Source organism: Scylla paramamosain, chromosome 11 (genome assembly GCF_035594125.1).
Source record: "Scylla paramamosain isolate STU-SP2022 chromosome 11, ASM3559412v1, whole genome shotgun sequence".
Classification (NCBI taxonomy): domain Eukaryota; kingdom Metazoa; phylum Arthropoda; class Malacostraca; order Decapoda; family Portunidae; genus Scylla; species Scylla paramamosain.
This window is the reverse complement of record NC_087161.1, coordinates 27541539-27568609: the sequence shown is the minus strand read 5'-3', so window position 1 is coordinate 27568609 and position 27071 is coordinate 27541539. Positions and strand designations below refer to the sequence as shown.

At 43.2% G+C, this 27071-nt stretch overlaps 1 protein-coding gene and 1 long non-coding RNA gene across 3 annotated transcripts; both read left to right on the top strand.

The window, feature by feature from the left end:
* Positions 1-94: 94 nt before the first annotated feature.
* LOC135105157 (calcyclin-binding protein-like) lies at positions 95-7578 on the top strand. The gene is given in 9 exon segments (XM_064013217.1): positions 95-405; positions 1377-1478; positions 1862-1967; positions 3253-3349; positions 3966-4075; positions 4963-5012; positions 5014-5082; positions 5085-5144; positions 6229-7578. Coding segments are annotated over 9 exon segments (729 nt in total). The 5' UTR covers positions 95-384; the 3' UTR covers positions 6343-7578.
* A 6301-nt stretch (positions 7579-13879) lies between these two features.
* On the top strand, positions 13880-26617 carry LOC135105156 (uncharacterized). Of its 2 annotated transcripts, none has more exons than XR_010270725.1 (3): positions 13880-14263; positions 24472-24567; positions 24782-26617. It is a non-coding gene; the product is annotated as an uncharacterized LOC135105156 (long non-coding RNA). The 2 variants fall into 2 exon arrangements; XR_010270724.1 differs by having other exon boundaries at positions 13891-14263; positions 24472-24511.
* The last annotated feature ends 454 nt before the right edge of the window (positions 26618-27071 follow it).

Below are 27071 nucleotides of genomic sequence, written 5' to 3'. Positions count from 1 at the left end.
ATAATATCGAGAAAGAAACCTACAGCTAAATATTGACGGAGGGAGTTAAACAGCACATTGCAAGGAAGTAGAGCATGAAAAAAAAAATAAATAAATAAGATAAAGGAGGCGCCGTTGGACAAAGAGAAGGCTGTCCCTCATCAGCGCCTCCTCCTGTGCGGTGCTTGGAGTAAACAAACCTGCTCCACTACCTCCTCCACCACCACCACCACACAACGGCCCTGCTCACGCCTTTTCACCACACCCACGCCCGCTCCCATCCTTCTCAGAAACAAAGTAAAGACGCCACCTGTGACCTGCGGTGGTGAGTGGCAGGTGCGAGGCAAGACCAGTAGGGAGGTGACCACGTGCACTGCTGACTCCAGGCAACCCAGCCAGCCAGCCATGTCTAACAAGCTAGAAGAGGTGAGGGACTGGGGCTCAGGAGAAACATTATTGCAATAACTTTGGTGCCAGGTTAGGCTATGTAAGGATATAATTAAGGTAGGTTAGTTGAGTGGAAAGGGATGCAGCCTCTGTTACGTTAGGCTAGGTTAACGGAAGTCGAGGGAAGCAACCCCGTTAGCTCTCTCTCTCTCTCGAGAGAGAGAGAGAGAGAGAGAGAGAGAGACAAAGGTTGCAAGTAAACAGACCCGTGATGTGATGTGCTGCTATGCTCATGTTATGCGGAATATGAAAATCTCTAATAGGTTTTTTATTGTGTATTTCAATCTGTGGATGTTTTGATTATGTACTATATGTATGTGGTGACCAAGCCTGTGCTCAGCATTCCAACAAAGACCGTTGAAACCACAAAATAAAGTAAGTCAAGTAGTCTATTATATATGTGTGAGCTTTATCTGCTAGAGGCTCAACACTTCTTCATTACTAAGTAACTGGTAAAGATTTGTCCTGTTTACTGGTCATGGCAAGTATATATTTCATTGCTGAAGCCAAAGGTTGCTAGCAGCCCTTCCTATTATGTTCAGATTCCTCAATTTTCAGCATAAAAAATCTGATCCCTGTGTTTAGGTCAACCCTAAATCTTTTCCCTAAAATTTTGGCCTTCAGAACTCAACCTATGCTTGAGGGAATACTGTACTTTGTCATCTTTATTTTCAATTCTTAAAATCCCCATGTCCAAATCAATATTAATTGTGTTATTCTACTTTTTAAGATTAAACAGTTGAAAAAAAAACATATTGCTTTTATTTCTTAGTGCAGTACATATGCTTCACAACACTGCTAGTGATCTGCATAGTCACAAATGCCAACACAATTATGGCATTCTAAGTGGGCCTTTTTTTAACTTTTTGTTTTCCTTGGTCAGTGCCCCTCATACATTTAAAAAGAATAAATCAAAACGAGTGTGTTCTTTAACCATCTCCCTACCACAGGCACAGAAGGATGTGGAGGAGATGCGCACACTGATGACATCTGCCTCCCGCAAGCGTGTGCAGGACATGCTGGCGAACGAATTGCGTCGGATGGAGATTGAGGTGAGTGGCTCCCTTGAACCAGCCTGCCTTGGTGCTGCTGGCCTGAGGCAAGGGTGAGCACATCTACATCTGTCTGAACTTTGTATATTCATTTTTTTTATTTGCTTATTCATGTTATTTAACCTTGTTTTGGCCACCCTCCTTTTTTGGAGACAGCTTTGGTATATGTATATATGTTAGTTATTTTAATGTATTTATTATATTTAATTGAGGCATTACTATTTACAAGAAGTTGATGTTTATATTGTGTTCCTGTCTTTTGTGTGTGGTAATAAGGAAAGGTTCAAAGCATCATAGACGATCATTCATAATTCATAATGATTCCTTGCTTGTTTGTGTCTGCTGAGAGGAAGGTTGTGATGGTGGTGCTGGTGTGTTGACAGGTGACCCAGCTCCAGGAGGCAGCTGTGAATGCAGCCACTCTGCAGCAGCAGCAGAACCCAAAGACATCCACCCCCACTACCTACAATGTCAACATCAGGAATTACTGTAAGATTTGGTATCATCATTTTCATTATTATCCAAGAGCAGCAGGGAGATCTTAAAAAGGGAACAGGTTGTGTTGAATTTTGCAGTAAGGCAGTTGTATGAAAAGTTTTTGGGAAAGGGAAGGAGTTTTTTTTTGGCATTCATGGGAAAAATGTATGATAGTATTGACTGGAAAGGACTATGGGATGTTCTGATAGTATATAGATTAGGAGGCAGGTTCTTGGAAGGAGTGAAGAATTCCTGTGTAAGTAGCAGGGCATGTGTGAGAGTTCGTGGTGGTGTGATTGAGTTCTTAGTCAGAATAGGTTTGTGTCAGAGTTGTGTAATGTGACCGTGGTTGTTCAACTTATATTTGTAGTAGAGGAAGTAAATATGAAGGTGTCAAGCAGAGCCCTGAGTTTGATTGGTTGTGAGGAAAGGATATGGAATCTGAGTTGGTTACTATTTGCTAATGATACAGCTCTGGTGGCTGACTCAGAGAAGAAGTTGAAAAGACTGATGGAGGAATTTGGGTGTATTTGTAGGAATAGGAAGCTGAAAATTAATTTGGTAGGAGTAAAGTAATTAAATGCTTGAGAGAGAGAGAGAGAGAGAGAGAGAGAGAGAGTGAGTGAGAGTGAGAGGGGGGGGAGTGAAAAGATAGATGCAAGATTGAATGGAGAACAGTAAGAAGTGGATTGTTTCCAATACATAGGATGTACGAAGGACCAGATTCTGTTGTGGTTGAGATAGAAATAAGAGATGGATGGGAGCCTGACAGGATTGGTGGGTGAGGGAAGGTGAATGCAGTGTTGACCAGTGAAAAGACAGGAAGAAGTTTAGTTAGGAATATGACAGGACGTTATGTGAGAGACATTAGGATGAGGGAGAGGGATCAAGTGTACGTGTGATATCCAGTGTGTTTAAAGTGACTACAATAGCAGCAGAAGTGGTGAGGCAGACACAGAAGGCTTGGAGGAGGGTGGATGACAGACTAAGGAGGTTGTGATATGGAGGAGGATTGTACAAGCATATAAGCAAATGTTACGAAAGAAAATTAAGGTGACAAGAAGGACTGAGTTAAAGTATTAGAATAGGAAAGCAGAGGAGCTGATAAGAGAAAGGAAAAGTAAAGTAGATGAAAAAAGTTTGGTAAGTATAGATCTGTGAGAATAAGGCATCATTTTTAGAAGGAAGTTAGAGAAGGGAGAGGAGAATATTTGTCATCACTGTTATTATTACCAAGCAGTATGCCCTTCAACACTCCAACACTACCATGCCTCATGTCCTCCCTTCTCTCCTGCAGCTTGGGACCAATCAGACAAGTTCACCAAGCTGTACTTGATGCTGAAGAATGTACAAAGCCTACCCAAGGAGTCTGTCACCTCATCATTCACTGAGAAGTAAGTGTGTGCAGCTGTGTGAGGAGAGAAGGATGTGGGGCCTCTGTGTGTGCTTTAATGGTTGGCATACTTTGAAGCTGTGATGAAGATAGCAGTGAAAAGATGTAAATAGCATGTATATTGTTCCTTAATTCTTAACTTATCAGTGATCCTGTTCCATTATCATTTACTTGGATATTAGATGATAAAGGCATTTAATTTTAAGTACTTGGAATGTTTATCATCAAATTTTGAAAAATCTCATTTACTTATATGTTATATGTTGCAGTATCCTGATCCTTTTTTACTACCTTTTTTGTAGTTTTTTCGTTGTGGCTAGTTGGAAAAAATAATTTCTCATTGTTTTTAAATGTTATATTGTCTCATTGAAATTGGTAAAATATTGCAAGTAATTATAAAAACAGTTTTTGAGATATCATATGGAGGGTGGCATGCCTGAGGGATGCTCTGCCTCTTCCTTGTGCACACTGGCATCCTGTCCTGCTTGTTGAGCCATTATATGTGAACACACCATGAGCTCCATATGAAGAGTTATTCAGAATTTCTTCTGAAGTGGTTCACCAAATTTCCTTTCCCTCATCACTTGTTGTTCACTGGTGTCTCTGCCTCACCACAGGGGTGTGGAAGTCAAGGTGGAGGGTCTGGATGGAAAGAACCACCACCTGCGCATCACCAACCTGGCCGGTGCCATCAAGCCCGACGCCAGCTACCACAAAGTGAAAACAGGTGAGCAGCAGGATTAGACAGCACTGCTACCTACTTAACTGTTTTGGAAGCACTTATATCCTGGACAGGTCTCTCTCTCTCTCTCTCTCTCTCTCTCTCTCTCTCTCTCTCTCTCTCTCTCTCTCTCTCTCTCTCTCTCTCTCTCTCTCTCTCTCTCTCTCTCTCTCTCTCTCTCTCTCTCTCTCTCTCTCTCTCTCTCTCTCTCTCTCTCTCTCTCTCTCTCTCTCTCTCTCTCTCTCTCTCTCTCTCTCTCTCTCTCTCTCTCTCTCTCTCTCTCTCTCTCTCTCTCTCATGAAGGACCAGGTGATGACAGAGAGGGTGGAGCAAGACCACCAATTGCTTTTTAACACATGCAGCAACAGTCATATTGACGCAGTTATGTAAAAGTATATACTGCTTGTTTCTGTAGTTTTTCTGAAGGATGAGTTGTGTGATATAACTTTCTTGTTGATTTTTATGAAAATTAGCAGAAACAAGGCTGATTAATGGTAGGTTTGAAAACGTTTGTCTATCCATCTATATACCAGGCCGGCAATCCCATGTGCTTTGGTTCAGCCAAGATATCGTACATTCACACGCATCACCCACACTTTTGGACCCATCAGCTCCTGGTGGAAACAGGCCCACCACACTATACCCGAAAATATCTTTTATTTATAAAATTAGTAGGGGGCAAGAGTGCACCAATCAGCTGCCCTGTCAAAAGGAGGGAGAAGGCAGGAGGCAAGCCTCCTAGCTCAGGTTATCATGTAGTGACTGTCATGAGATGTTTTTCCATGGGTGTTTTCAAGTGCAAGTGTGATAAGAATGCAGTACCTTTGGCATTCTTATTGTTATTGATAGTTTTGCACTGCATTGGTCACATTGTAACATTCATGTGCATCCAGACATGGTGGTGGTGCTGATGGCCAAAGTTGAGAACGGCACCAAGTGGTCTGGGGCTGACGGCTGAGGATGTGAAGGCCAGCGAGGCTCGCAAGCCCAAGACTGACTCCTCTGACCCCAACTCTCCGGCATCATGGACCTCATGAAGCAGATGTATGATGACGGTGACGACAAGATGAAGCAGGTGGGATGGTTGATTTGTTATAGCATTCTCTTCATTTATTTGTAGGTATGATTTCATGTTCACCAGCCATCCAGCTCTCTCTTCATTGCCTGGTGATAATTGAAATTGATTGTTCATTTCATAAGCTTAACATCACTGGGTACAGGTAGCTCAGCTGTAGTCCCACCACTCTAAAACAAAGGTTTGGGTGGGGTCAAGACTGGGATTTCCTTACCTGCAGTGTTGCCATGTTTCCTTTACTCTAGTTGGTGAATGATGGCCTGACACTGTTAGACTTCTTCATGCCCTGACCTGACCCATGTGTGTGTGTGTGTGTGTGTACATGTGGTTATAAATTTTATGAAGTGAGGGAAATATTGATTGACAGTATGATCCTCGATAGTTCTCTCTCTCTCTCTCTCTCTCTCTCTCTCTCTCTCTCTCTCTCTCTCTCTCCTCTCTCCTCTCTCTCCTCTCTCTCTCTCTCTCTCTCTCTCTCTCTCTCTCTCTCTCTCTCTCTCTCTCTCTCTCTCCTCTCTCTCTCTCTCTCTTCTCTCTCTCTCTCTCTTCTCTCTCTCTCTCTCTCTCTCTCTCTCTCTCTCTCTCTCTCTCTCTCAGCAACTCTAAAATAAGTATGCCACGTTTCTTTGTTGTTGTATAAGTACGTTTTGCATATTAAGTTTTCTTTGATATACTAGAATATTTACTTTAAATTGCAGTGGTAGTATATATTTACCTATTTGTGATTTCTTTTAACATTTATCAGCAGCAATTACACTGCTGATTTAGGATGTGTGGCCATGTCACAGACAGGGGAATCCCCGCGCTGACCCCATCCAAATCTTGGTTTTAGGGTGGTGGGACTGTAATAAAACCTATCCCCCTTTTGAGGCTGTATATATTCCGAAAGGTTTTGTGTTTGTTGAAAGCAGATAACAAACAGTTGTGAAGTGGAAATGATGGGCTGATATCATCTGGAGTGTAATCCAGGGCTTCCCAGAAGACAAAGTACTCTACAGTGTGCATTTTTGTTAACATTCCTGTATATTTTACTGTAACTCCTTGATATTTAGTCTCTACTGATCTCTCCCTCTCTCTGCTGCAGATGCTTAACAAGACGTGGTATGAGAGCCAGCAGAAGACCTTACGTGGAGAATCAGGGATGCCAGGGATGCCAGGAATGCCAGGAATGCCAGGGATGCCAGACCTGGACCTCTAGCCTGGCACAAGTCTCAGTGCTGCATGTTTAGAGGCAGTGATGTAGGCCAGCCATGACACCAGATTAGTAACAGTTTTAGATTTGTCAGTTCTTGATTTGATATTGTTTCTTGTTGAAATTTGCAGTGCCCACCATTGGCATTTGCTAACTTGTTTGTGATATGAGACAAAGTTTTCATATGACTCCCTTTGTTTTTTTGTGTGTAAATTTTCTGCAACTCGTGCATGTATTTGGCAGATTTGTTGTGGTGTGGAGAATCCTTCATATTTGTAGGTGATGACATGATAACCAAAATTCTTTTTACAGCACATCAAGTTTCTGAAATGTTGTGTGAAAAATCTTTGATTAAAACTGTGTGTGTCAGCATCTGTTATCAGAAAGTGGTTATGTTGTACAACTTTTATATTTATACAGAAGTATTTATTGTCTCATGGCTAAGGGATGTAGTATGATATTTGTTGTCATTATTCTAGCCAGCAAAGTTATGATGTAAAAGGTATTTGTGGTTTCCAGATCCTTTGTTGCAATACTTCAAAAATACACAGTGAGAACACCCAACACTGGTAATTGACCTTGACGGCAGAGTGGTGCTGGTGCACTCATTGTGCCATTGGTACTTGTAGTAATTGCTCCTCAGTGTGTGTGTTTCCAACAAAAGTACCACTTACCATCTAGGAAAGGAAAAGCTGGCAGGAAGGTGTCTGAAAATTAGTTGTACAATTGGAGTAATGGTTGCACTAATAGACTCATTGCCACAAAAAATGCATTCACAGAGGCAAATGAAGTCTAGTATGGATAGAGAGAGAGAGAGAGAGAGAGAGAGAGTATGTATGTGTGTGTGTGTGTGTGTGTGTGTGTACTCATTTTGGCACCCACACAAAATGGACTCCTTCTATAAGTGGTGCTGTTGATGTGTATTTCCTGTCACAAGAATATTGATTAACTTTGTCATGAGTTAGTTATTTGTACTAGACAGAGAATTTAATCAATTTGTTAGATATGGTCCTTGCATAGTGTTGTGGCCATCAGAGCAAAGTGTAACCTTTTCATCATGAAATAGTGCACGCCTTATGAATACTCTTAGTACATTGTGAAAGTACTTAGCAGAGTGAAACCTTAAATTACTAAATATGTAGATATTGATTTGCATTGTCATTTTGTAGAAATTTGGTACTGTAACCATGTATATGCAATGGCACAAAGAGCACTGATAAAATTACTGTAGAAACATAGAAAGTTGTATTATTAATAACATTGATTCATCCCTCCCCCAGTCCTTTCATCATCTGCTTACGTGACAGCCACACCCTCCCTCCCACATACTAATCAACTAATGGCATCAGGCACCTGCTTCCTGCCCTGCTCCCCATGCACACTGACATCTCTATACCTGCACACACTGGGAAGCTCAAAACACACTTGCCTCCAACCTTTCAAGTATATATAGGCTATCCAATAAAGGTCAACTTGAAAGCAGTGTTCATGGTGCTAGACTGTGCTCTGTGCTTCTCCTACATTTGTGTTGCAAGTCATTAGTAAGGGTTGTTGGAGGGTGTTCAATAATGGTTCTCAGGACATGAAAGGTGGCAGTTCTTTACAGCAGTGAAATACTGAGCAGTACTTTATAATGATTCACTTACTGTATTTGTTGTTGGATTACATGATAAACCTCCCTTAGCTGTCTGAAGAATGAGTAAAGTTAAGTCATATTAAGCTAAATATTTCATGTTTGCTAGCACAATATACAATTTCTCTAATACCTTCAACAGTGCTAGTTTGTCATTAAGTACCATGTTTCTTTCACTTTAAAACTAATGTTGATTATATCCCACAGGTTATAATAATTTAGATCGAGTATATTAATGATTAAACATAATGACCCAAGTATCCCAAAATACAGACAGGGTGGGTAACCTTTGAAATACTTTTTTTTATACCAGGTATTGCATACAAGACCTCATGCACTGGAAAACTGGTGCTTGATAATAGAACTCAATCATCTTTATATATATCTTTCCCCTGATTCAGTCTTAGGTAGCTAGACACTAAGAAAACCATTGCTCCTGGGTTACCTTTTCATTCATTAAAATCATATCCTTTACAAGCTGAAAATCTTGCATGTTTTCTAGCTATTACCTCCAGTACTGCCAGTTATTCAATACCATGGTTCCTTCACTGTAAGATTAAAATAATTCTATTCCACAGTTTATAATGAACAACATAAGTCAAGATTATTACTTATGTAAGCTATATTGTTGCTTAGCAACACTTGCTCAACAAATCCAAATATGTCTTGCAACTGATGAGCAATTGTTGCTCAACAGTTGTGAGACATGATTTCACACCCACATCCAAACCAAGATAATTTGTTGAGAAACAGTCTAGCAACAATGTATTTGAAAGGTCGCTCAACAGTTGAGCAACACTTCAGGTTTGTTGCATGAATGTTACTGAAGAGTTGCAGAGAAATTATTTTGAGTGTTTCTGTGTTTCCCACTGGATATGGGAAACACAATACAATGTTGCTGATGTAGCAGTTTAAAATAAGATGCTAGGTTAAAATGAGATGTCCCAACATGCAGCTATCACTATTCACCACCCAGCCTGTGGGAGGTGGTGGTGCCTTTCTGCAGTGATGTGAGGGTTGGTGTCTGGAGGCATGAGGCAGCAATCACCACCCAGCCCATGGGAGATGGTGGTGCCTGTCAACAGTAGTGTAAAGGTTGGTGTCTGGAGGTATAATGTGAGAGTCACCACCCAGCCTGTGGGAGGTGGTGGTACCTGTCCTCGGCGGTGTGAAGGTTGGTGTCCCGTGTCTGCAGACCAAGTGCCATGTTGCTAACCCATTGCACGCCCAGTCATCTCGATAAAAGGTATGTTAGCACCAGTAGTGAAGATTTAGAGTTTATTTATTTTGATTTGTGATATTATCCAGTATCTCAGTGATAGTTTAACTTACAGGTAATCTTTGATGAATTTAGACAGTCATACACGTGACATGTTAACTATTGTTTGGCATTGTTATGTTTATATAGTAATTTATTGTTTTGTGTTCTGTTTGGGATTGTGCATAAAGGCATGATTGCACCAAGGCAACACAAGCAACATGCACCATGTGATTTGACTGGCTTTCAACAATTATGTTGAATGTGGCTTTCAACCAGGAGACATATTGCTGATGACAAAGCAACATCATTGTTGCTTGTACCATGCTACATCCTGTGTTGACTGCTGAGTGCCACAAAACCTTTTCCACCAATCCAACAAAAACTAAGTCAGTTGTCAACATGATGTCTCAGTAGGTGACGTCTCAGCAGCTGCTCGCTGCTGCTGCATATCTAGTGTTATGTGATGTTTGTAAAAAAAAAATGATGGTGGAAGAGAGAACTTTTTATAGCCAGCAACACTGCCCAAAATTATTTTATTGAAATATTACTGTCCGATAACCAATCACTTTTCAAGAACTTTTCAAGGATGAGTGTGGAAGATTTCAATTACCTTCTCAACAAAGTGAGCCCCAGGATTAGGAAGAATGACACAAATTACCGAATTTCTTTTGGGTTGGGCTTTTGTGCTCAGGCAAAAAGCAGTACACATATTCTTTACCATTGCCACGTCATAGATAAATTTCTCAGCTAATCCTTGCAGTGCATCTAGTTAAGCATGGTTATTCTTGTCATCTATCTAGTGTATATCCTATAGAACCACAAGTTTTCTATATTCCACACATTATACTCTTTTTCCTTGAGACCAATTTATCTTGTTGTCTTTCAACATTGAATCCTTCCTGCAACTGGTGGGAAGGCATTCAACACTAGGCAACAGGGTAAATCTTGTTCTATGTGTCAGGTTATATGGCAACATGATGCCACCTGTTGCATGCAACACAGTTGCATCCTACATGTTGCTTTCTGTTGAATTGGCTGAAACACACTTGGCATATACAACAATGTAACATGCCACATGTTGCCAAAATTCTGCCTTGGTGAAATTGTACCTTAATATTGGAGTTCATGCCACTACACCATGATCTTGCTACTAGTCTGCTTCTGAAGAGGCTGAAGACTTTGCCAGATAAGATTAGCCATGAGGTGAGAGAGAAGTTAAAATTACAATTGTAAACCACCACTTTCCCTACTACTACAAAGCAAATACGACCACTAATACTACTACTACAGTGGAAGCTCAAACAATTTTTGCATTCATTCATGAACGGTGTTTAGGTGTGTGAACACACAACACCCTGCATGACAAAAGGTGCAACACTTTTCAATCTAGTTAGAGGGAGAGGGCCTCCTCATGGCCTCCTGCTGGGCAGTGGTCATTAACTTCTGCAATTGACCCAGAAATCAACAACAGGCTAACATTTTTCCACCCTCTGCAGTTTCCATCTGCAGAAGTAGTCAACCATTGACACTACATGTCTCGTTCCCTGTACATTTTAGCTTGGAGCATTGTGGCTGACTCCCAAGGGAACAGGTCAGCCTGTCCCTAGTGTTGCAAACACTTTGTCTCCTTTGGGGTGGTGAAGGGTTCATGAGCAAGCTGCTCACACTTCTAAAGGTACTGTATCCACAAAAAAATAATAAATGAGTTGCTTTTCTGACATTGTTTCAACACCCAATTAGATATTTCATCTGGTCCATCAGCCTTCCTTTTGTGTGTGTGTGTGTGTGTGTGTGTGTGTGTGTGTGTGTGTGTATGTGTGTGTGTGTGTGTGTGTGTGTGAGTGGTGTGTGAGAGGGATGTACATGCTTTGCCTTAGCTGGGGTTATATTTGCAACAACTGTTCAGTTGCTGGGTGGGTTGAGAAAACAAGAGGTAGCAGTTTTCGCAGCAATTCACAACAAGACTACTACCATCCATGCCCACCATGAACAGGATGCAAAGGATCTCTCCAGTGCCCATAAAAAGTTGCAACATTTTTGGACAAGTGAAGAGTTTATTTCAAGTGGGAACAATACAGGAGCACACAAGAATTTCCTCCCCTCTAAACATATGAATGTTCCCCATAATGGAACTTATTCACAGTGGAACTGCTGTGTTCTGTGGCAGTCATCATTCAAGCATCCACACAAATCCAGCCACCTCTAAGAAGCACATCAATGCTGCACCAGTGAATCAGTGGACACATGGAAAATAGAAAATGGATATCACCCTTGCATATATATATATATATATATATATATATATATATATATATATATATATATATATATATATATATATATATATATATATATATATATATACAGTAAAATCCCTCTCATCCAGCATTCGAGTATCCGGCACATTTTTCCCCCGAGCCTTAAAATCAATGTGTACTCATAAAATCGATTAAAATTCCTGCGCGAGGCATACTTTGTCCCCTCGCCACCAGAGCGCACTGCTTCGCTCCACCCGCGGCCCACTGCACTGTGTTTACTCAGTGACTCAGTCCTGCATGTGCACTGTTTATCGCCTGACGCCTTCATCATGCCTAAAGTTGTAGAAAAGAGGAAGCGTGTTGTGCTTACACTTAAGCAGCTGATCAGATCAGCTGATCTTTGTTATGGTAAGATGCGTGAGTGTTGGGTGGTGATTGTGGACATAATTTCACTTCTATTCAAGTATCCGGCAATATTCAAGTATCCGGCATGTCGGCGGTCCCGTTGATGCCGGATGAGAGGGATTTTACTATATATATATATATATATATATATATATATATATATATATATATATATATATATATATATATATATATATATATATATATATATATATATACTACAATTTATTATAGTCTGGTCTCATCAACAATTGTTACATAACTAGTAATGCCATGACAAGCAATTCTTCACCATTTCTGGAATTCACTGAGCAGTGGATAGAGGAAACACCTTTCTCACCAGATTTCAGTTTCATGTTGGTTATCTGTCGTTTTCTCATACTTGATTGTAAGGTCAACAAAATACACAATTAGGCTTAAGGTGAGTCGTTTCTATATAGCTCACATGAAACAAAATGTGAATAACACCCAGGTTAAAATTTCTTGTTGAGTTAACAATGTCATACATCCTCACAAGTGAAATTTGATAATCATAGACATGTTCCCTCCCGTCGGCAAGCCAGCTCAACTGTGTTCTGCGCTCTCACCATTGCACGTACAATTACAATTTTAACAATTTCGATAAAACATTAATGAAACTACAAGACAGATTAGAATCTATAAATGATAAATCAATTGCCTCGCTTAAGCTATACCTGGATTATGGTATAAATACAAGAAGAAAATAATGAAATCCCCTGGAGTAAACGCTGAACATCATCATATTAATTTTATATACACGTAATCAACACGTACAATGATATAAGACTTTGTACTCGCTCATGGAGTAAGTTTTGGCCGGTGCTCTACTTTCACTCGTTACACTCTTGTTGACTTGCTCCATTCCTATCAGAAAATATTCCACGGACAATGGAACATTAATGATATGTCAATAAAACTCTATAAGGATGTTGATAATGAGTAAAATACATAAATATAAAACATAGTGGTAGGACTTCACACTTGCACAGAAAATAACGCTTGTTTACTGCTCCATTTCTACTGTAACATGTTTCACAGACAACGAAGCAGTAGTAATTTGCCAATAAATCTTCATACAGTCAATAAAATTTCATATAGTAGTTGATTTCCGTCCAAATTGTTCTTGAAAGTAATTTGGACGATGGAGCGATTTTGCTCCCGGGTTTAAATTATTCCCGGGAGAAATTTTGACCTGGGAGCGATTTGGCAAGACAACGTAACACTCACGTGAAGAATGTTGCCATTTAATATTTTATAAAGCTGATCTTGGCAGACACGAGACAAACGGGAGATGAAGTCAAGTCTGTATGACGCGGCATATATAACTAAACTTATCACATCTGTAAAGCAAGGAAATGGGGAATAGGGAAGCGACAAGAAGAAAAAACATGGGTGAGAATGACAGATGACAGGAGGGCGAGGAAAGGAATGCAGACTTGAAGAGACGAATATTTACGTAGCTGAGAGAAAGTAATTGTGCAAGATAGGCGAAAGCAGCACAAGAACCCGTACTAAGACTCATAATATTGATATAGAAATAGTATTCAGAGACAAAATAAGACAAGATAAAGGCGACAAGCAGGAATAGAGGAAGAAATGCGCAAGCTGCAGACAGTAATGACACCCACCTACACACGCACACACCACGTAGAGAAAGAATCACCAGCTTTTAGTAACAAGAAACAAAATAATGATGCGAAACTAATGTTTAAAGCCAAAATAAGAGAAAACAGAGCTGGGGGCAGGCACGCAGCAGGCAGGGAGGGAATAAAACATCGGAGAAAGTATTAGCACAAAACATACATGTGTGAAGGGAACATTACATTAACAATAAGCACAATACGGAAGAGGAAGAAGAGGAAGCAGTGTTTAGAGCCAACATTAAAGGATAAAAAAAAAGGGGGGGTGGGGGGCGGAGAGAAAAAAAAAAAAAAAGGCGGTAGGTAGACACTGAACTGAGAAAGTAATATAGAACTAGAGATACACAGAATATTGAACAAAATAATGACGTTAAAGTATTTAAACCCAACATAAGGATAAGTAAAAAAAAATGAAAAAAAAAAAAAAAACAAGCAAACACACACAAACAGGGAACGGGGGGAAATATACGGAAATAAGACATTAGGAAAGTAAGAACATATACAGCACATAGAAAGAGAGGAGAAAGTAAGATAAAATAGTCAGAAAAGTGAGGTAGGAGTGTGTGAAGGCAAATATAATGGGAAAAACAAGGCCCGCAGGCAGGGAATGAGACACGGGGAAGACATTATCTGCGTCTGTTGTGGTTGTGTTGGAGGACGCGGCCTGACTCTTCCCCCTCGTGGCCTCCTGCACCTCCACGGCCTCTAGGTGAGTATCTACCCCACTCACTAACTCACATTCACCACTCCACACGAACCCCAACCCTGACCTCGCACCGGGGGTCATCAGGTCACGGTGGGGGTCAGTCGTCCCCTGCCTGCCAGTTGACGGCTGAGATGTTTTTTGACCTTTACAGGGTGAGTGGCGGGGGCTGCGGGGGTGGGGCCTGGGGAGCTGCCGGTTCAAGGGGGAAATACTGCTTATAGGGTAGGGGTTCGAGTGTAGGGTCCTCATATTGGGGTTTTTAAGTGTGGTGGTGGTGGTTGTGGTGGTGTTAGGGTTACAGACGTGAATTTGGTGGTGAATTTAATGTGGTTCAACTTTGTGTAAGTCTGAGTGGTGTTATTCTACCGTGACCTGATGTGACTTGAAAGGGATGGGTTATGGGGCCAGGGGTTGGTGTTGTGGTAGTGGTGGTGGAGGAGGAGGGGGAGGGTAGGCAGAGCAAGACGTGGTGTAGTGAACAGATCCTTATATTGATTTGTTTGCTGAGTCATCTATTCTTCAATTACTGATGTGTCTTGTAACTCAAAGATCTGAGGAGCTGCAGCACAACTTGTTACTAAGTGGGTGGGCAGTGACAGAGGAAACACAGAACCAGGTGATAATTGACAAATCTTCAAGGTGAGGACCAGGGGAAAGTCTCAGCAAGGGAAGGAAGTGGTATGGGCTTGTTTTACTCACCTGCTAGTGCTTGGCTAGTTTTGAATAGTGGGAAAATGAGAAAGGTACCTTATCATGTCCTCTCATGTCCCTGCCTTCCATTGCTCATAACCCTTTGTATATATCACACCTGGATTTAATCATGGCCATAGAAGGAGCTCATTCTATTTCTTGTGGTAACTGGTTCAGGTGTGTGACTGTGTGAAGGAGTGCAAGCTGAGGGATGCTGAGAAGTAGAAACACCACAACCTTTCTTTAATTGAATTGTGAAGTGTTCAAATAAGGCAAAAAACAAAACTTTATGGAGAACACAGAAAATAATAGCAGAGACGATGTAATGGCACAGTGACTACGGTAGTGAAAGTGGCCATGGTGGTGGTGAAGGGGAAACAGTTTAGTGAAGGTGTGTGGGGAAAGTGGCTGTGAGGTGCGGGCTTTATAGGAGTGATCAGGCTGTGTGATCCAGTACAGCTCGTCAACCCTTTATTCCTGAACCACTCGACCCACCACAGTAACTTAGTGACTGGTAAATTTACAGAATTATACTCATCTTCCTTTGGTAGACAAGACCCTGTTACTCTGTTATGTAATATGTCATACTTAATTTTTTATGTTACCATTGCAATTTTTCATCAAACCTGACTGTTGCAAACAACTCTGATTCATTGCAAAAAAAAAAAAAAAGAAAAAAAAAACTTGCATTAGAAATAATAGTGGTGACGGTAATGACATATATAACAGTGAAATATACAGTGATACTTTCTAGAAAAATAAGACTCCTTGCCAGCAATAGACAGGTGTAATTTTGTTATAATATTCTGAGTCCAGATGTGCTGTGTTGCTGTGAAGGCTTGCAGCAGTGGCAGTGGTGCTGGTACAGTGTGAAGAAAATGGTCAAATGGTAATGAGAGAAACATCATGAACTTGGAAATAAGATGAAGTAGGTTGTGAAAATAAGACTATAGAATCAGTGAGTCATGTATTTGGTGATGTGAGATAGGAGTGTGAGATACGAACAGCACGGTGAAGTGGATGTGCTGTGTTTGTGTGACTGAGGGCCGGCAACTGTGCAGCTGGTCAGGAGAGTGAGTGCAGCAGTGAGGGGATGAGGAGTGAGCTGTTCGTTCTGCTATGTGGAAGGAAGGCTGAAAGTGACAGGGTGAGGAAGGTTAGATACTTGTATTCAAAGTGAGATTAGGTCTGATGAAGAAAGGGAATTAAATTTGATAGTTTTGATTTATTTTGTTGATGAAAGCATTATGCAAGTGTTGAACATTGTACCAGTGAATTGCCTCCTCTCAATATTATTTGTGTCCACCAAACCAATGCACATACAACTGCGTCAGTATTAAGAACCTCGTCCATGCCATTGAACACAAGACCAGCTTTCCTCTTCTAGGAATTTCCCCTGGAGGTGTTCAACTCTTAAATATTGCATCACTTGTGTCCACTGCCATCAGTTGTGCTGCTAGACTCATTCAACTACTTTCATAATGTAGTCTTATAATTCCAAGCCTCAGTAGATAAGTTAAAAAGTGCATCACCCGTTCCTGTACACTCACCAAAAATTACTCAAATTTGTCATGCTGGATGTGAAAATGGTTTGTTGGTGATTAGGGTTAGTGATGTGTGTGTGTGTGTGTGTGTGTGTGTGTGTGTGTGTGTGTGTTTTCTCCAAGAACCTAATGTCTTTTAACTTTGTTATAACTATGTCTAATTGTGATGACACACTTCAAGTCATAATACTGGAATGTGGTGCATATCCTTATTCTAATCACTTAATGTCTGAGTAACTGATGTTGAAATGTGAGACCTCCACACAGGAACAGCTATCTCAAAATTCTTTGCTTGTATATCTCACAATTCTTGGTGTTTACAGGATGTGATGAATGTTTGGATGAATGTGTATTTGCCAATATTACCTCCTTGTTAGATATTCAGAGCTATGTTCCTTTGTATATTTATGTTTATGAAGTCCTTTATCAATCTGAATGTTACAAAAGTGGAGGCGTTCAACATCCTGTCATTCATTCAGGAGATAATGGTCTTCATGTGATAAAGTGCCTTCCTTACCTTGCAGCTTTGTGCTGGTGAAGAATCCTGGACTGAGGCTGCAGAGTCTAGGCTGAAACTTTTCCATTCAGATTTGATTGTCATTGTATAATCTCTCTGGGCATTCCCATATTTAATCACCGTCTATTATCATTTTCTCATGGTGTTCATAATGCTGGTCTTCCACCACTTCCTCATTGCTATTTGAGATCTATGTTCCATTTGTAATGATTTCTTGTTCCTTATCTGGGTTATTTAATTACTTTGATAGAAATTCTTTTACTTTTCTCCTCTTAGTGTACTGTTTTCTTTGTTGCTTGTTTGGTTGCAAATTATTATTTCCTGCCAACAGCCTTCATTGCCTTGTACAACCTTCTTTTTCTCCTGGGCAGCCTCAAGCACATTAGTTTCAGCACTGAAGCTCTGCGTCTAGCTCTCCATGGCTTCCAGTAATAATTTCTTTTAAACTCCAGTGTTCATGTAAGCCACCACCTCTGCCATCTTTATTCTTGGTCCTTTTAGTGAGCTCTTCCTTGAAATCATCTTTGGTGTTTCCACCTCATCTTTCTTGGTATGTATGTGTGTGCTTTCCCTCTTCCTGTCATACTTTAATAACTCCTTATGATCTAATGTTGTAGTTTGTGCTGTGGGTTGAATTCCAAAACTTCTATAACATTTTATAACAATCTTTTGTCATCACTTCTTATAATAACTGCATGATGCATGTCAAACTGTGTTTGACTTGCATCATTAATAATGCTACCTTTTGTCTTTCACTTTGGATTCATGCTGCTAACACTATGAGCCTCAAGACCCAGTGTGCTTCTAATCTTCAATATTCTTCTGCCTTCTGTATTTCAAGTGCCATATTCAGGCCCCTCATGTGTACCCTCATATACTCATGATTTACTCTCTGTTCGACTCTTGACCAGCAGGGGCACAGGAAACGCAGGTAACAGTGCAGGTGTTTATTCACAGAAGGTGTGAACAGAAGGCTGGAGGTAGGTGATCTCCCGGCGCCAGGCCGCGCACTTCAACTTAACACTTATGACTGAAGCCTAGCTCGTTCACTCATACACGTATTCATGCCTCACACAAGTCTCGCTCATTCACTCGTTCACACAACTAGCTAACAACCACACACCTCCCCCGAGACATAAGGAAGATTCCTTATCTTTGTTATGGCTACCGTAACACATGAAACAAAGTTACAATGATTGAAGTACAGAAAACACGGTACATATACACAAAACAAACACAGCGTACAATGAACACGTACGACTAATCGTAGGTGCTACGGTGCCACCGCACCTGCAGTCGTCTCGGCTCCCTACGCTGTCGGCTGCTTCGACGCTCTGGTTGCTCTCGGCCACGGTGTACCCCGTTACCCTGATGCTCCGGGCTGCCGGGATGGTGGTGTTCCTCGTGACCCTGATGCTGAAGCGCTGCACCGCCATGAGCGGTGTGCTGCTCGACAGGAAGGGGAGCAAGAGGTCTGTGTGGGCGTAGGTGTCTTCTATTACGCCACATCACGCGACCGCTGCCCATCTTGATGAGGTAGTCTCTCCTTCGCCCAACAGCCACGATGACACCCAGGCGATCCCAGAGGCCTGTCGTGTGATCTTGAACGTCGACGTGGCCACCGAGGTGCAGGAGAGGAAGAGTACGGGCGGACGCGTCGTGGCGAAGTTTCGCTTTCTTCCTCAGTCGCTCTGCCTTGGCGTCGCACTCATCAGCAGCGCGCTGCCACTGCTGAGCGTATGAGCGATGATGAGCCGGGACACAGGACCTCATAGGATGACCGAAGAGGACTTGTGCTGGTGATCGCCCTTCCGCCCTCGGAGTGTTGCGCAGTTCCAGCAACCCGCGAGCGAACGCATCCTCGTCCAGGTGTCCCTGCTGTGTGGTCGTGAGGATCAGCTTCTTCACGGACTTGACCGCTGCCTCGGCGTGACCATTGGAGCGTGGATAATGAGGTGAAGATACACGATGCTCCACCCCCCATCGAGCCAGGAAGCGCCGTACCGATGAAGAAGTGAACTGCGGTCCACCGTCAGTCCTCAGGAGAACAGGCACGCCCGTGTCGGCGAACACACCCCGAAGGACACGAACGAGCTGATCAGCCGATGCTGGACGTGAGCATGCAGACACGTGAGGCCACCCAGACAAGCGATCTACATACACGAGGTATGTACGGCCTGCTGCGTGGAAGTAGTCTGCAGAAACTGACTCAAACACCCTGCTGGGTGTGTCCGTGTCCTGCCAGAGAGGTTCGTTGGCTTGGCTTGGTAGGAGTGGACGGCATAGTGAGCATCCAGAAACGACGTTCTCAACGTCTCTGTCCATACCAGGCCAGTACACCGTTTGTCGGGCCCGTCGCTTGGTGCGCTCCATCCCCTGATGACTGTCATGGAGTCGCTCTAGTGTTTCTCGGCGGAGGCTGTGAGGAATAAGAAGCCTCGGCCCGTAAACCACCAGGTCGTCGTCTACGGCCAGCAGACTGCGCACCGGCCAGTACGTACGCAAGCGGTGATCGAGGTCGTGGCAATGATCAGGGAAGCCCTCGATGATGACGTTCTTGAGCAAGCAGTACTCCCCGTCTCTTGCTGCTGCGGCACGTACCATTTCCACAGTCTGATCCTGGAGTGGTGCTAAGCGGACGCCGTCCTCATTGGTGGCAGATAACGCTGAGATGACCGCTGAGTGGAGAGGGTCGAGGTCACCAGAAGTAGCAGCATCCTCTTCCTCCACTGGGTCCTGTACTGGAGCACGTGAGAGGGCGTCGGGCACACAGTGTGTCGATCCCTTTTGCCAGCTTGCTGTGAAAGAATACTGAGCAAGCTTCTCCCTCATGCGCTGCAGCCGCAGGTTCTCTATTTCTCCCAACAACTTGCTATTGAGGAGAGGTATCAGCGGGCGGTGGTCGAGCACTAGATCGAAGTGAGGGAGTCCTTTCAGGTAGGTGCCACATTTCCTGACTGCCCAGACGATTGCAGCCATTTCCAACTCTATTACTGCATAGCGGCTCTCTGTGTCTGTAACAAATCTTGACCCGCATTGCACCATCTTCCACTGGTCACTGTGCTTCTGCAGGAGAACGAATCCAAATCCGTGCATCCTTGAGGCGTCAGTCTGTAGCATCGTTGGTAATGATGGGTCGAAGTATGCCAAGACAGGTGGGCTGACGAGACACTGTTTCACCTTCTCAAACGCCTCTTCATGGTTAGGAGACCAGCACCAACTGTTCTTCGGGCGTAAGAGATCTCTGAGGGGTTGTGCAGCTGCAGCCACAGCAGGAGAAAAGCTTCCAAGCTGGTTTGTAAGACCCATGAATGATCGTAAGTCGGTGATGTGCTGTGGTCGTGGGAAGTCAGAGATTGCCTTAACTTTCTTTGAGTCTGTCGTGTAGCCTTGTCCAGAAACAGAGTAACCACAGTAATCTACCACTCTTTCCGCGAATGTAAACTTCTGTGGGTTGAGAGTGATGCCGTGCTGGTCACACCGCCGCACAATCTGAATGACATGGGCTAAGTGCGCACTGTAGGTGGAGTCATAGGCCAGGATGTCGTCCACGATCTTGATGGTGTTAGGTATGTCGCCGAGAGCTTGGTCTCCTCGACGGTTATACTCGTCTCCAGACGAGACGAGACCCATAACCGCTCGCCGAAACTTGTACCGACCCCAAGGTGTTATGAAGCAGGTTAAATCCTGGTCTTCTTCTCTAATGGGGACTTGAAAATACCCCATCTTGGCATCAAGAGTGGTGAACCAAACTGCTCCGGTCCCGATCGAGGCGATGGCGTCATGAGGTGAGCGCACTGGATACACGGGCCTCTTCACGTAACGGTTGAGTCGTGTCAGGTCAACACACAGCCTTACACCAGATGTCTTTTTTGGGACAGGCACGATGGGGTGGCACCATGCCGTAGGGTAGTCCACACTCTCGATGATTCCCTTGTTAAGCAGCTCTTCCAACTGGCTCTTAATTTCTTCACGCCAATTGTAAGGGATTGTACGAGATGCTGTTACGGCGAAGGGTCGAGCGTCGTCTGTCAACTCGATGGCCATGGATCCACCAGTCATTGCACGTAAACCTTCCTTTGCTTCGAAGACGCTGGGAAAGGCCTTGATCACAGCAGCAGCGTGCCCCGCACGCTGCTGTGGCGTTGGGTCGTAGGAATGAGGCCAGCTGATCACTTCTGTGGGCGTAGATAGAGGTGGCTGCGAGGCGGTCGGGTACTTGATGGAGCTGTTGCCGGTGTGCTGTTCTTCCCTGCGTAGCGGTCGGATTTGAGCCGGAAAATCTTCGGGGAGGATTCCGAGAGCGATGGAATCGTACCAGCTAAGCAGCGCCCCCTTCACCTCCTTCACCACGCTCACAACAGTCTCAGCTTCCCTGTCGCCCAGTTGCAAGTGCGACGAGAAAGTTCCTACACAGGTGAGGGGGTGATTACCGGCAGCATAAAGTCCATCACCATCAGCGGGCGCCAAGCTGGAGGGCGGGATTCCAAGGAGTGTTGCCGTGTCGAGGCCAATAACGGTCGTTTCGGCCCCAGAGTCAGGAGTCCACGTAATCTTGTCTCTTCCAGCGGGATGTGTGGCGGTAATGAGCACCTGGGGCGCAGGTCGTGCCGTCACCGTCTTTGTGTATACGCCTGATAAGAGCTGGTATACACTGGCACTGGCTCCCCGCCTCGGGCCTGCACCGCGATGAGGAGAGACAGTTGAGGAACTCCTCGAAGCTCCTCGTCGTTTCCTCACTGTCTGCTGACATACACTCGCAAAATGCCCTCTTTTCCCGCAGTTACGACACACTTTATCTATTGCCTGGCATCCCCTTTTGTCACTGCGACAATCTTTGCCACAACGATAACAGCCCGTGGGGCTTGAGCCCCCGAAACTGCCCTTCCTGTAGTTCGAGACAGCGTTCACACCATGGCTCGAAGAGTGAGAGCCGCCCCTTAGTACTGCACTACACTGGTTAGCGCTCTCTGATGCTCTGCAAATATCTATGGCGTTTTCAAGGGTGAGTTTCTTGTTTTCCAGCATGCGTTTCAGAGCCACTTCGTCTCGTGTCCCAACGACAATTCTGTCACGCAGCTGATGGTTTATGCACTGGTCGCAAAAGTCACAGAAATTGGCGATTTCCTTAACAGCACATAAAAAGTCGTCAAAACCTTCTTGCGTTTCTTGCACGCGGGAGTAGAAGTCTCTTCTATCCATGATGATGTTGCGCTGGCTTCGCAGGTACTCACACATTGCATCGAGGATGGTTCTTAACTCCGCGTCTCTCGGTAAGCTTATCCCGTAGCGAAGTGTACGGGTCCACTCGTCGTCTAGGACAGCAGCGAGTGCCGCCCTCTGCTCAGCCAGGGAGAGACAGTCTATCCTGGCGAGGGTTACGTATCCTTCAAACTTATGGCGCCACGTGTCGAACTCACGTAAAGATGCTGACGCCGTTAAGTGAGGAATGATGGTGGCGGACGTCGGGAACCTCGCGCCCTGGGTAGACGTGCTGCGGGCTGTGGTTTCGCCTTCATTGCTCGCCGTGGTGCGACTGGGAGCTTGTGTCCCCACTCTCTCCAGCAGCTGGGTTAAACGCTCCTCGCGAGCCTGACTCTGCTCCGACTGTCGCGCTAGCAGGGCAGCCAGCGCCTCCAACTGCTTCTCCATTCTGCGCCGTACCCACTGCAGCCTTGTCCTGATCCTACTCACTGCGCCATGTTCGACTCTTGACCAGCAGGGGCACAGGAAACGCAGGTAACAGTGCAGGTGTTTATTCACAGAAGGTGTGAACAGAAGGCTGGAGGTAGGTGATCTCCCGGCGCCAGGCCGCGCACTTCAACTTAACACTTATGACTGAAGCCTAGCTCGTTCACTCATACACGTATTCATGCCTCACACAAGTCTCGCTCATTCACTCGTTCACACAACTAGCTAACAACCACACACTCTCTTAGCCATGACTGTCACTATCAAGCACATCTGTCACATTGCTCAGCGAACAACAGTATCTTTCTGCCTCAATGCCACACAGTCTTGCTCAGGTTAGCTTCTGGTGTATATGAACATGAACCTGTTGAAATAATTATTTTACTACTGAAGATTCTACAGAGCAGGAGCCAATCACTTCAAAATATACGAAACATATTGTGATTAGTGTGACCACAGCAAGCCCTGGTAATATAAATGTATGCTGTAGTTATTTTAGTAACAGTTCTTGTTGGCTGGGTGGGGTGAGACAGCTTAATGTCCCAGAGTGAAAGCCAGCAGTTCTCACATCAGCTGTCATTCTACACCACAGCTTTCCACATGCACACCCACCATGAGTTGGGTGCCAAGGATTTCTGCACCACTCACAAGCCTCAGAGATACCCTTGCAATCTGTGGATTTATAACATCTGCAAACACCATGGAGAACACAAAGCATTCCCGAGGGGCTCCCAGACAAGCCTACCCCATCGTTTAGACACCTCGGAGTGCTCCCTACTGCTGGACTTTAACCTGGCTAAGCTCAGTGCCACAGAAACTCAGTCACGTCTAAGAAGCAAATCAGTGCTACACTTGTAAATCCTTAGCACCACTTTGGGAGTAGAACTGGATAAGGACGAGTGGGTTCGAAATTACACATCACTCAGGTAGAATGTAGAGAATAGGGTAAGAATACAAAGATGGCTTGTGGTGTGGTACAGGACACTGGCCATCACTTCTGGGAGAGATCAGCTACCACCACTGATATACTTGTCAATTAAAGTATCACTTATTTTTACTTATCTCTGTTTGTCAAGAGATTTCATTACTTACAGAATAATCCTTACCTGTAACTCTTCTTCATTTGGGAGTTACTAATCTTAATGTGTTTCTGAATCAAATTTTTGCTGTCCTTACTGCTGTGCTGCTATCTGGTACTGCACTCCCTTACTTGATAACTACATTCCTTGCCTTCTCTTTATCATTGTACATCAACAACCCTCTTATTTAATCCACCTTACTAATGCAAAAGTACAGTCCTCACAGTCAGCCTTTCCTAGGTTAACTGTGGAATTCTCTGCCTTATTCTGTATTCCCATCTTTTTTTTTCATGGACTGTTTTTGAGAAAGGAGCATCAAGACATCTTGGAAACAATGAAGTGGCTTCACCCTTTCAAAACTCTCCAGCTGAGTGGCTCATAGTTAGTGATTGTGGTAATTTTATCCAAAGGTTTGATTTTGTTCCTTCTTAACTTTTAATTATTTCTTTATAGAAATGGAAGATGTTTCTCTAAGGTCAATCATATAGTAAATTAAAAGAAGGAAAGGTATTAACCAGATTCAGATGGAGGGTTGGCAATGCATGTGAGTCACTAGGAAGGCTTGTGTCCCTGAGTCATGGTTTGAGCTGAGTGTGTGGTGGTGCTGTGCTGGCTGTGTTGTGCTGGCCTTGCTGATACCACAGTGTGGCCTTCTAAATATTTTTCTTAGAAGTTTTCCTTTCCTTCCAGACTGTATCATCATCAGAAGTGAGCAGCGTCTTCTGTGGTGGTACGTACACTCGTGCCTGGCAGAATGTTTTGCACTTCCTGTCACTACCTCGTATGGTATGCTGTCATTCTTTCCAGTAGTCTTGTGTACAGAGACTTTTGTTCCTAGACATACATAAAACCACAAGTCTCTGATTCCAATTTTAGGTAAGTGGTTCTCCACCACATGATTTGATTGGCTAATGGAGTACCACTTACCAGTTGCCACCTCACAATATTGATCACACTGCCCTGGCTAATGGACCACCACTATCCAATTGTCACCTCACAGTATTGATCACACTGCCCGGAACTGTGATGCTCCCTATGGCCACTGCATAGAAACACTGAGAAATTGACCTGAAGGCAAGATAAATCTTTAGCCATGAGAGGCTGGAGATGGAGATTGAACCCCTGACCAGGAAAGCAGGATGGCACCTCGGATGTCAGGGCCATGATGATCATCTGGCCCCTAGACAGTTTTTGGGACCATTGTACTGAATCACTTGCTTCCAGTGATAATTTGGAGGTGGTTTGTCTAAATGATCCCTTCAGGCTTGTTTAGGCTCATAGATAATGGCCATAACAGTAACAAAAGTGAATGGTGGTGTAAGACGAGGTTGACGGGTGGTACTGTATTTGCTTCACCAGGACCATTATACCATTAGAACATGTCCACAGAGCACATTAATAACATGAGTCAGCTTTGTTTATTGAGTTGTGGGGACAGGATGCAGTTTAGTTTTGATTCAGTGCTTCAGTGAATGTGACAGGAAATAATGAAAGCAAGAGTGGAATGTTTTGTGTAAGTGGTGAGAAGATAAAAAATGAGATTGAGCTGTGTAATAAGAAGAGAAGACTAAGAGCCTGGAGAAAACCGGTAGAGGAAAGGAGATTGAGGGGAAGACAGAGAACGAGGCGGAGGGATGAATTTGTGGTAGAACTGCAAAGGGTGGGAGGCACAGAGGAAGATGTAAGGGACAGAAACAAATGGAGGAGACTTGTATGAGGCATCATCCCCTCACTCATGGGAAACAGATAAAGCAGACAGGATGTAATGACTGTCACTCAACTCAACTATGAGAGATCTTCCTGTGGCACTCTACTTGTGTAAATCTCTGGGTGGAGCCTGCTGTGTATACATTTTGCTCATGTAAGAGAGGTGCAGGCCAATGACCAAAAAAAAAGAGAAAAAAAAAAGAAAATGCCCATTGAGGTGCCAGTTCGTAAAGAAGAGTCACATAGTTATATAATTAACTTGAAGTCTGGAAATGTGGGTTTAAATTTGAGACTGGATGGCATGTGTTGCTGTGTAGAAGAAGGTACAAGTGTGAAATCTTGACTTTGGGGATCAGGAGTGTTGTGTGTGTGTGAGCTGAATGAAAGACTTTTCAGGTGGATTGTAACTGTTGATAGGTTAGGGTTCTGTTAGATTTGGTTAGGTTAGCTTAGGTCATGTGCATCATTTACAAGCTGATATCGGTCTTATTCTCTTACATTAGGTTAGGTCAGGTCAAGTTAGGTGATGTCATGTGCATCATTTACCCACTGATATTGGTCTTATTCTCTTGGTTCACATCACAGCATAGGAACCTCTCAGGCAACTCATTTCCTTGACTTGACACCTAGACTGACCTTCATTCTTTGTGCTGACCTCCCTTGTATGAGATATGATTACTTGACCCAGACTTCTGACCTTCATTCTTTGTGGGTCTGCCCTGTACTGGTGTGCTGTGATGGTCTCCCAGAGGTTCATTGTCACCTGTAGGAAATTAGATAAAGGGATTTTTCTGGACTTTCAAGGTGTGGGTGTAGGGAGGAGTTGTCAGCCTGTGAAGGAGGATGAGGGTCTGCTGTGAGAATGTAGCGTCTTGTGTGGGTGTTGATGTAGAAATGAAAAGAAAGAGGAAGGTCATGTTTTTGCTTTATTTTATCAGTCTTGTCTCATTGTAAGGTCCTCCCTTCACTCGGTCCAGTCACTTGTACCTTAGACGTTTCCTCTTTACGATTTTTTCCTCTTCCGTGACTGCAATGGTTTCTCCTTTCCTGTAGAATGTGTCTCTTGCTTTGTGTGTTATTGTTGTAGTTATTCCGGATTTTGTTTTATTTTCAGTTTTTATTTATTTATGTATATGTCTATTTTATTTATCATTATTGTTGTTATTATTATTATTATTATTATTATTATTATTATTATTATTATTATTATTATTATTATTATTATTATTATTATTGTTACTATTAATATTATTATTATTATTGTTATTAATATTATTATTATTATTATTATTATTATTATTATTAGTAGTAGTAGTAGTAGTAGTAGTAGTAGTAGTAGTATCATTATTATTACTTTATTGCTTTCTTACTTTATTCATTTATTTATTTATTTATCTATTTATTTTATTTTATTTTATTTATTTTTTTTTTATAAGTATGCGAGTATAGGATTCCAATACCAGTAGGTTTGTTTTGTTATCCAAGGACTTCGCCACTGAGCCACCACGCACTCTTCCCCTGAGCAGCATGATACCCTTTGTGATGAGCCCAGTCACGTGTGCCTCCCTGTGGACACATTATTC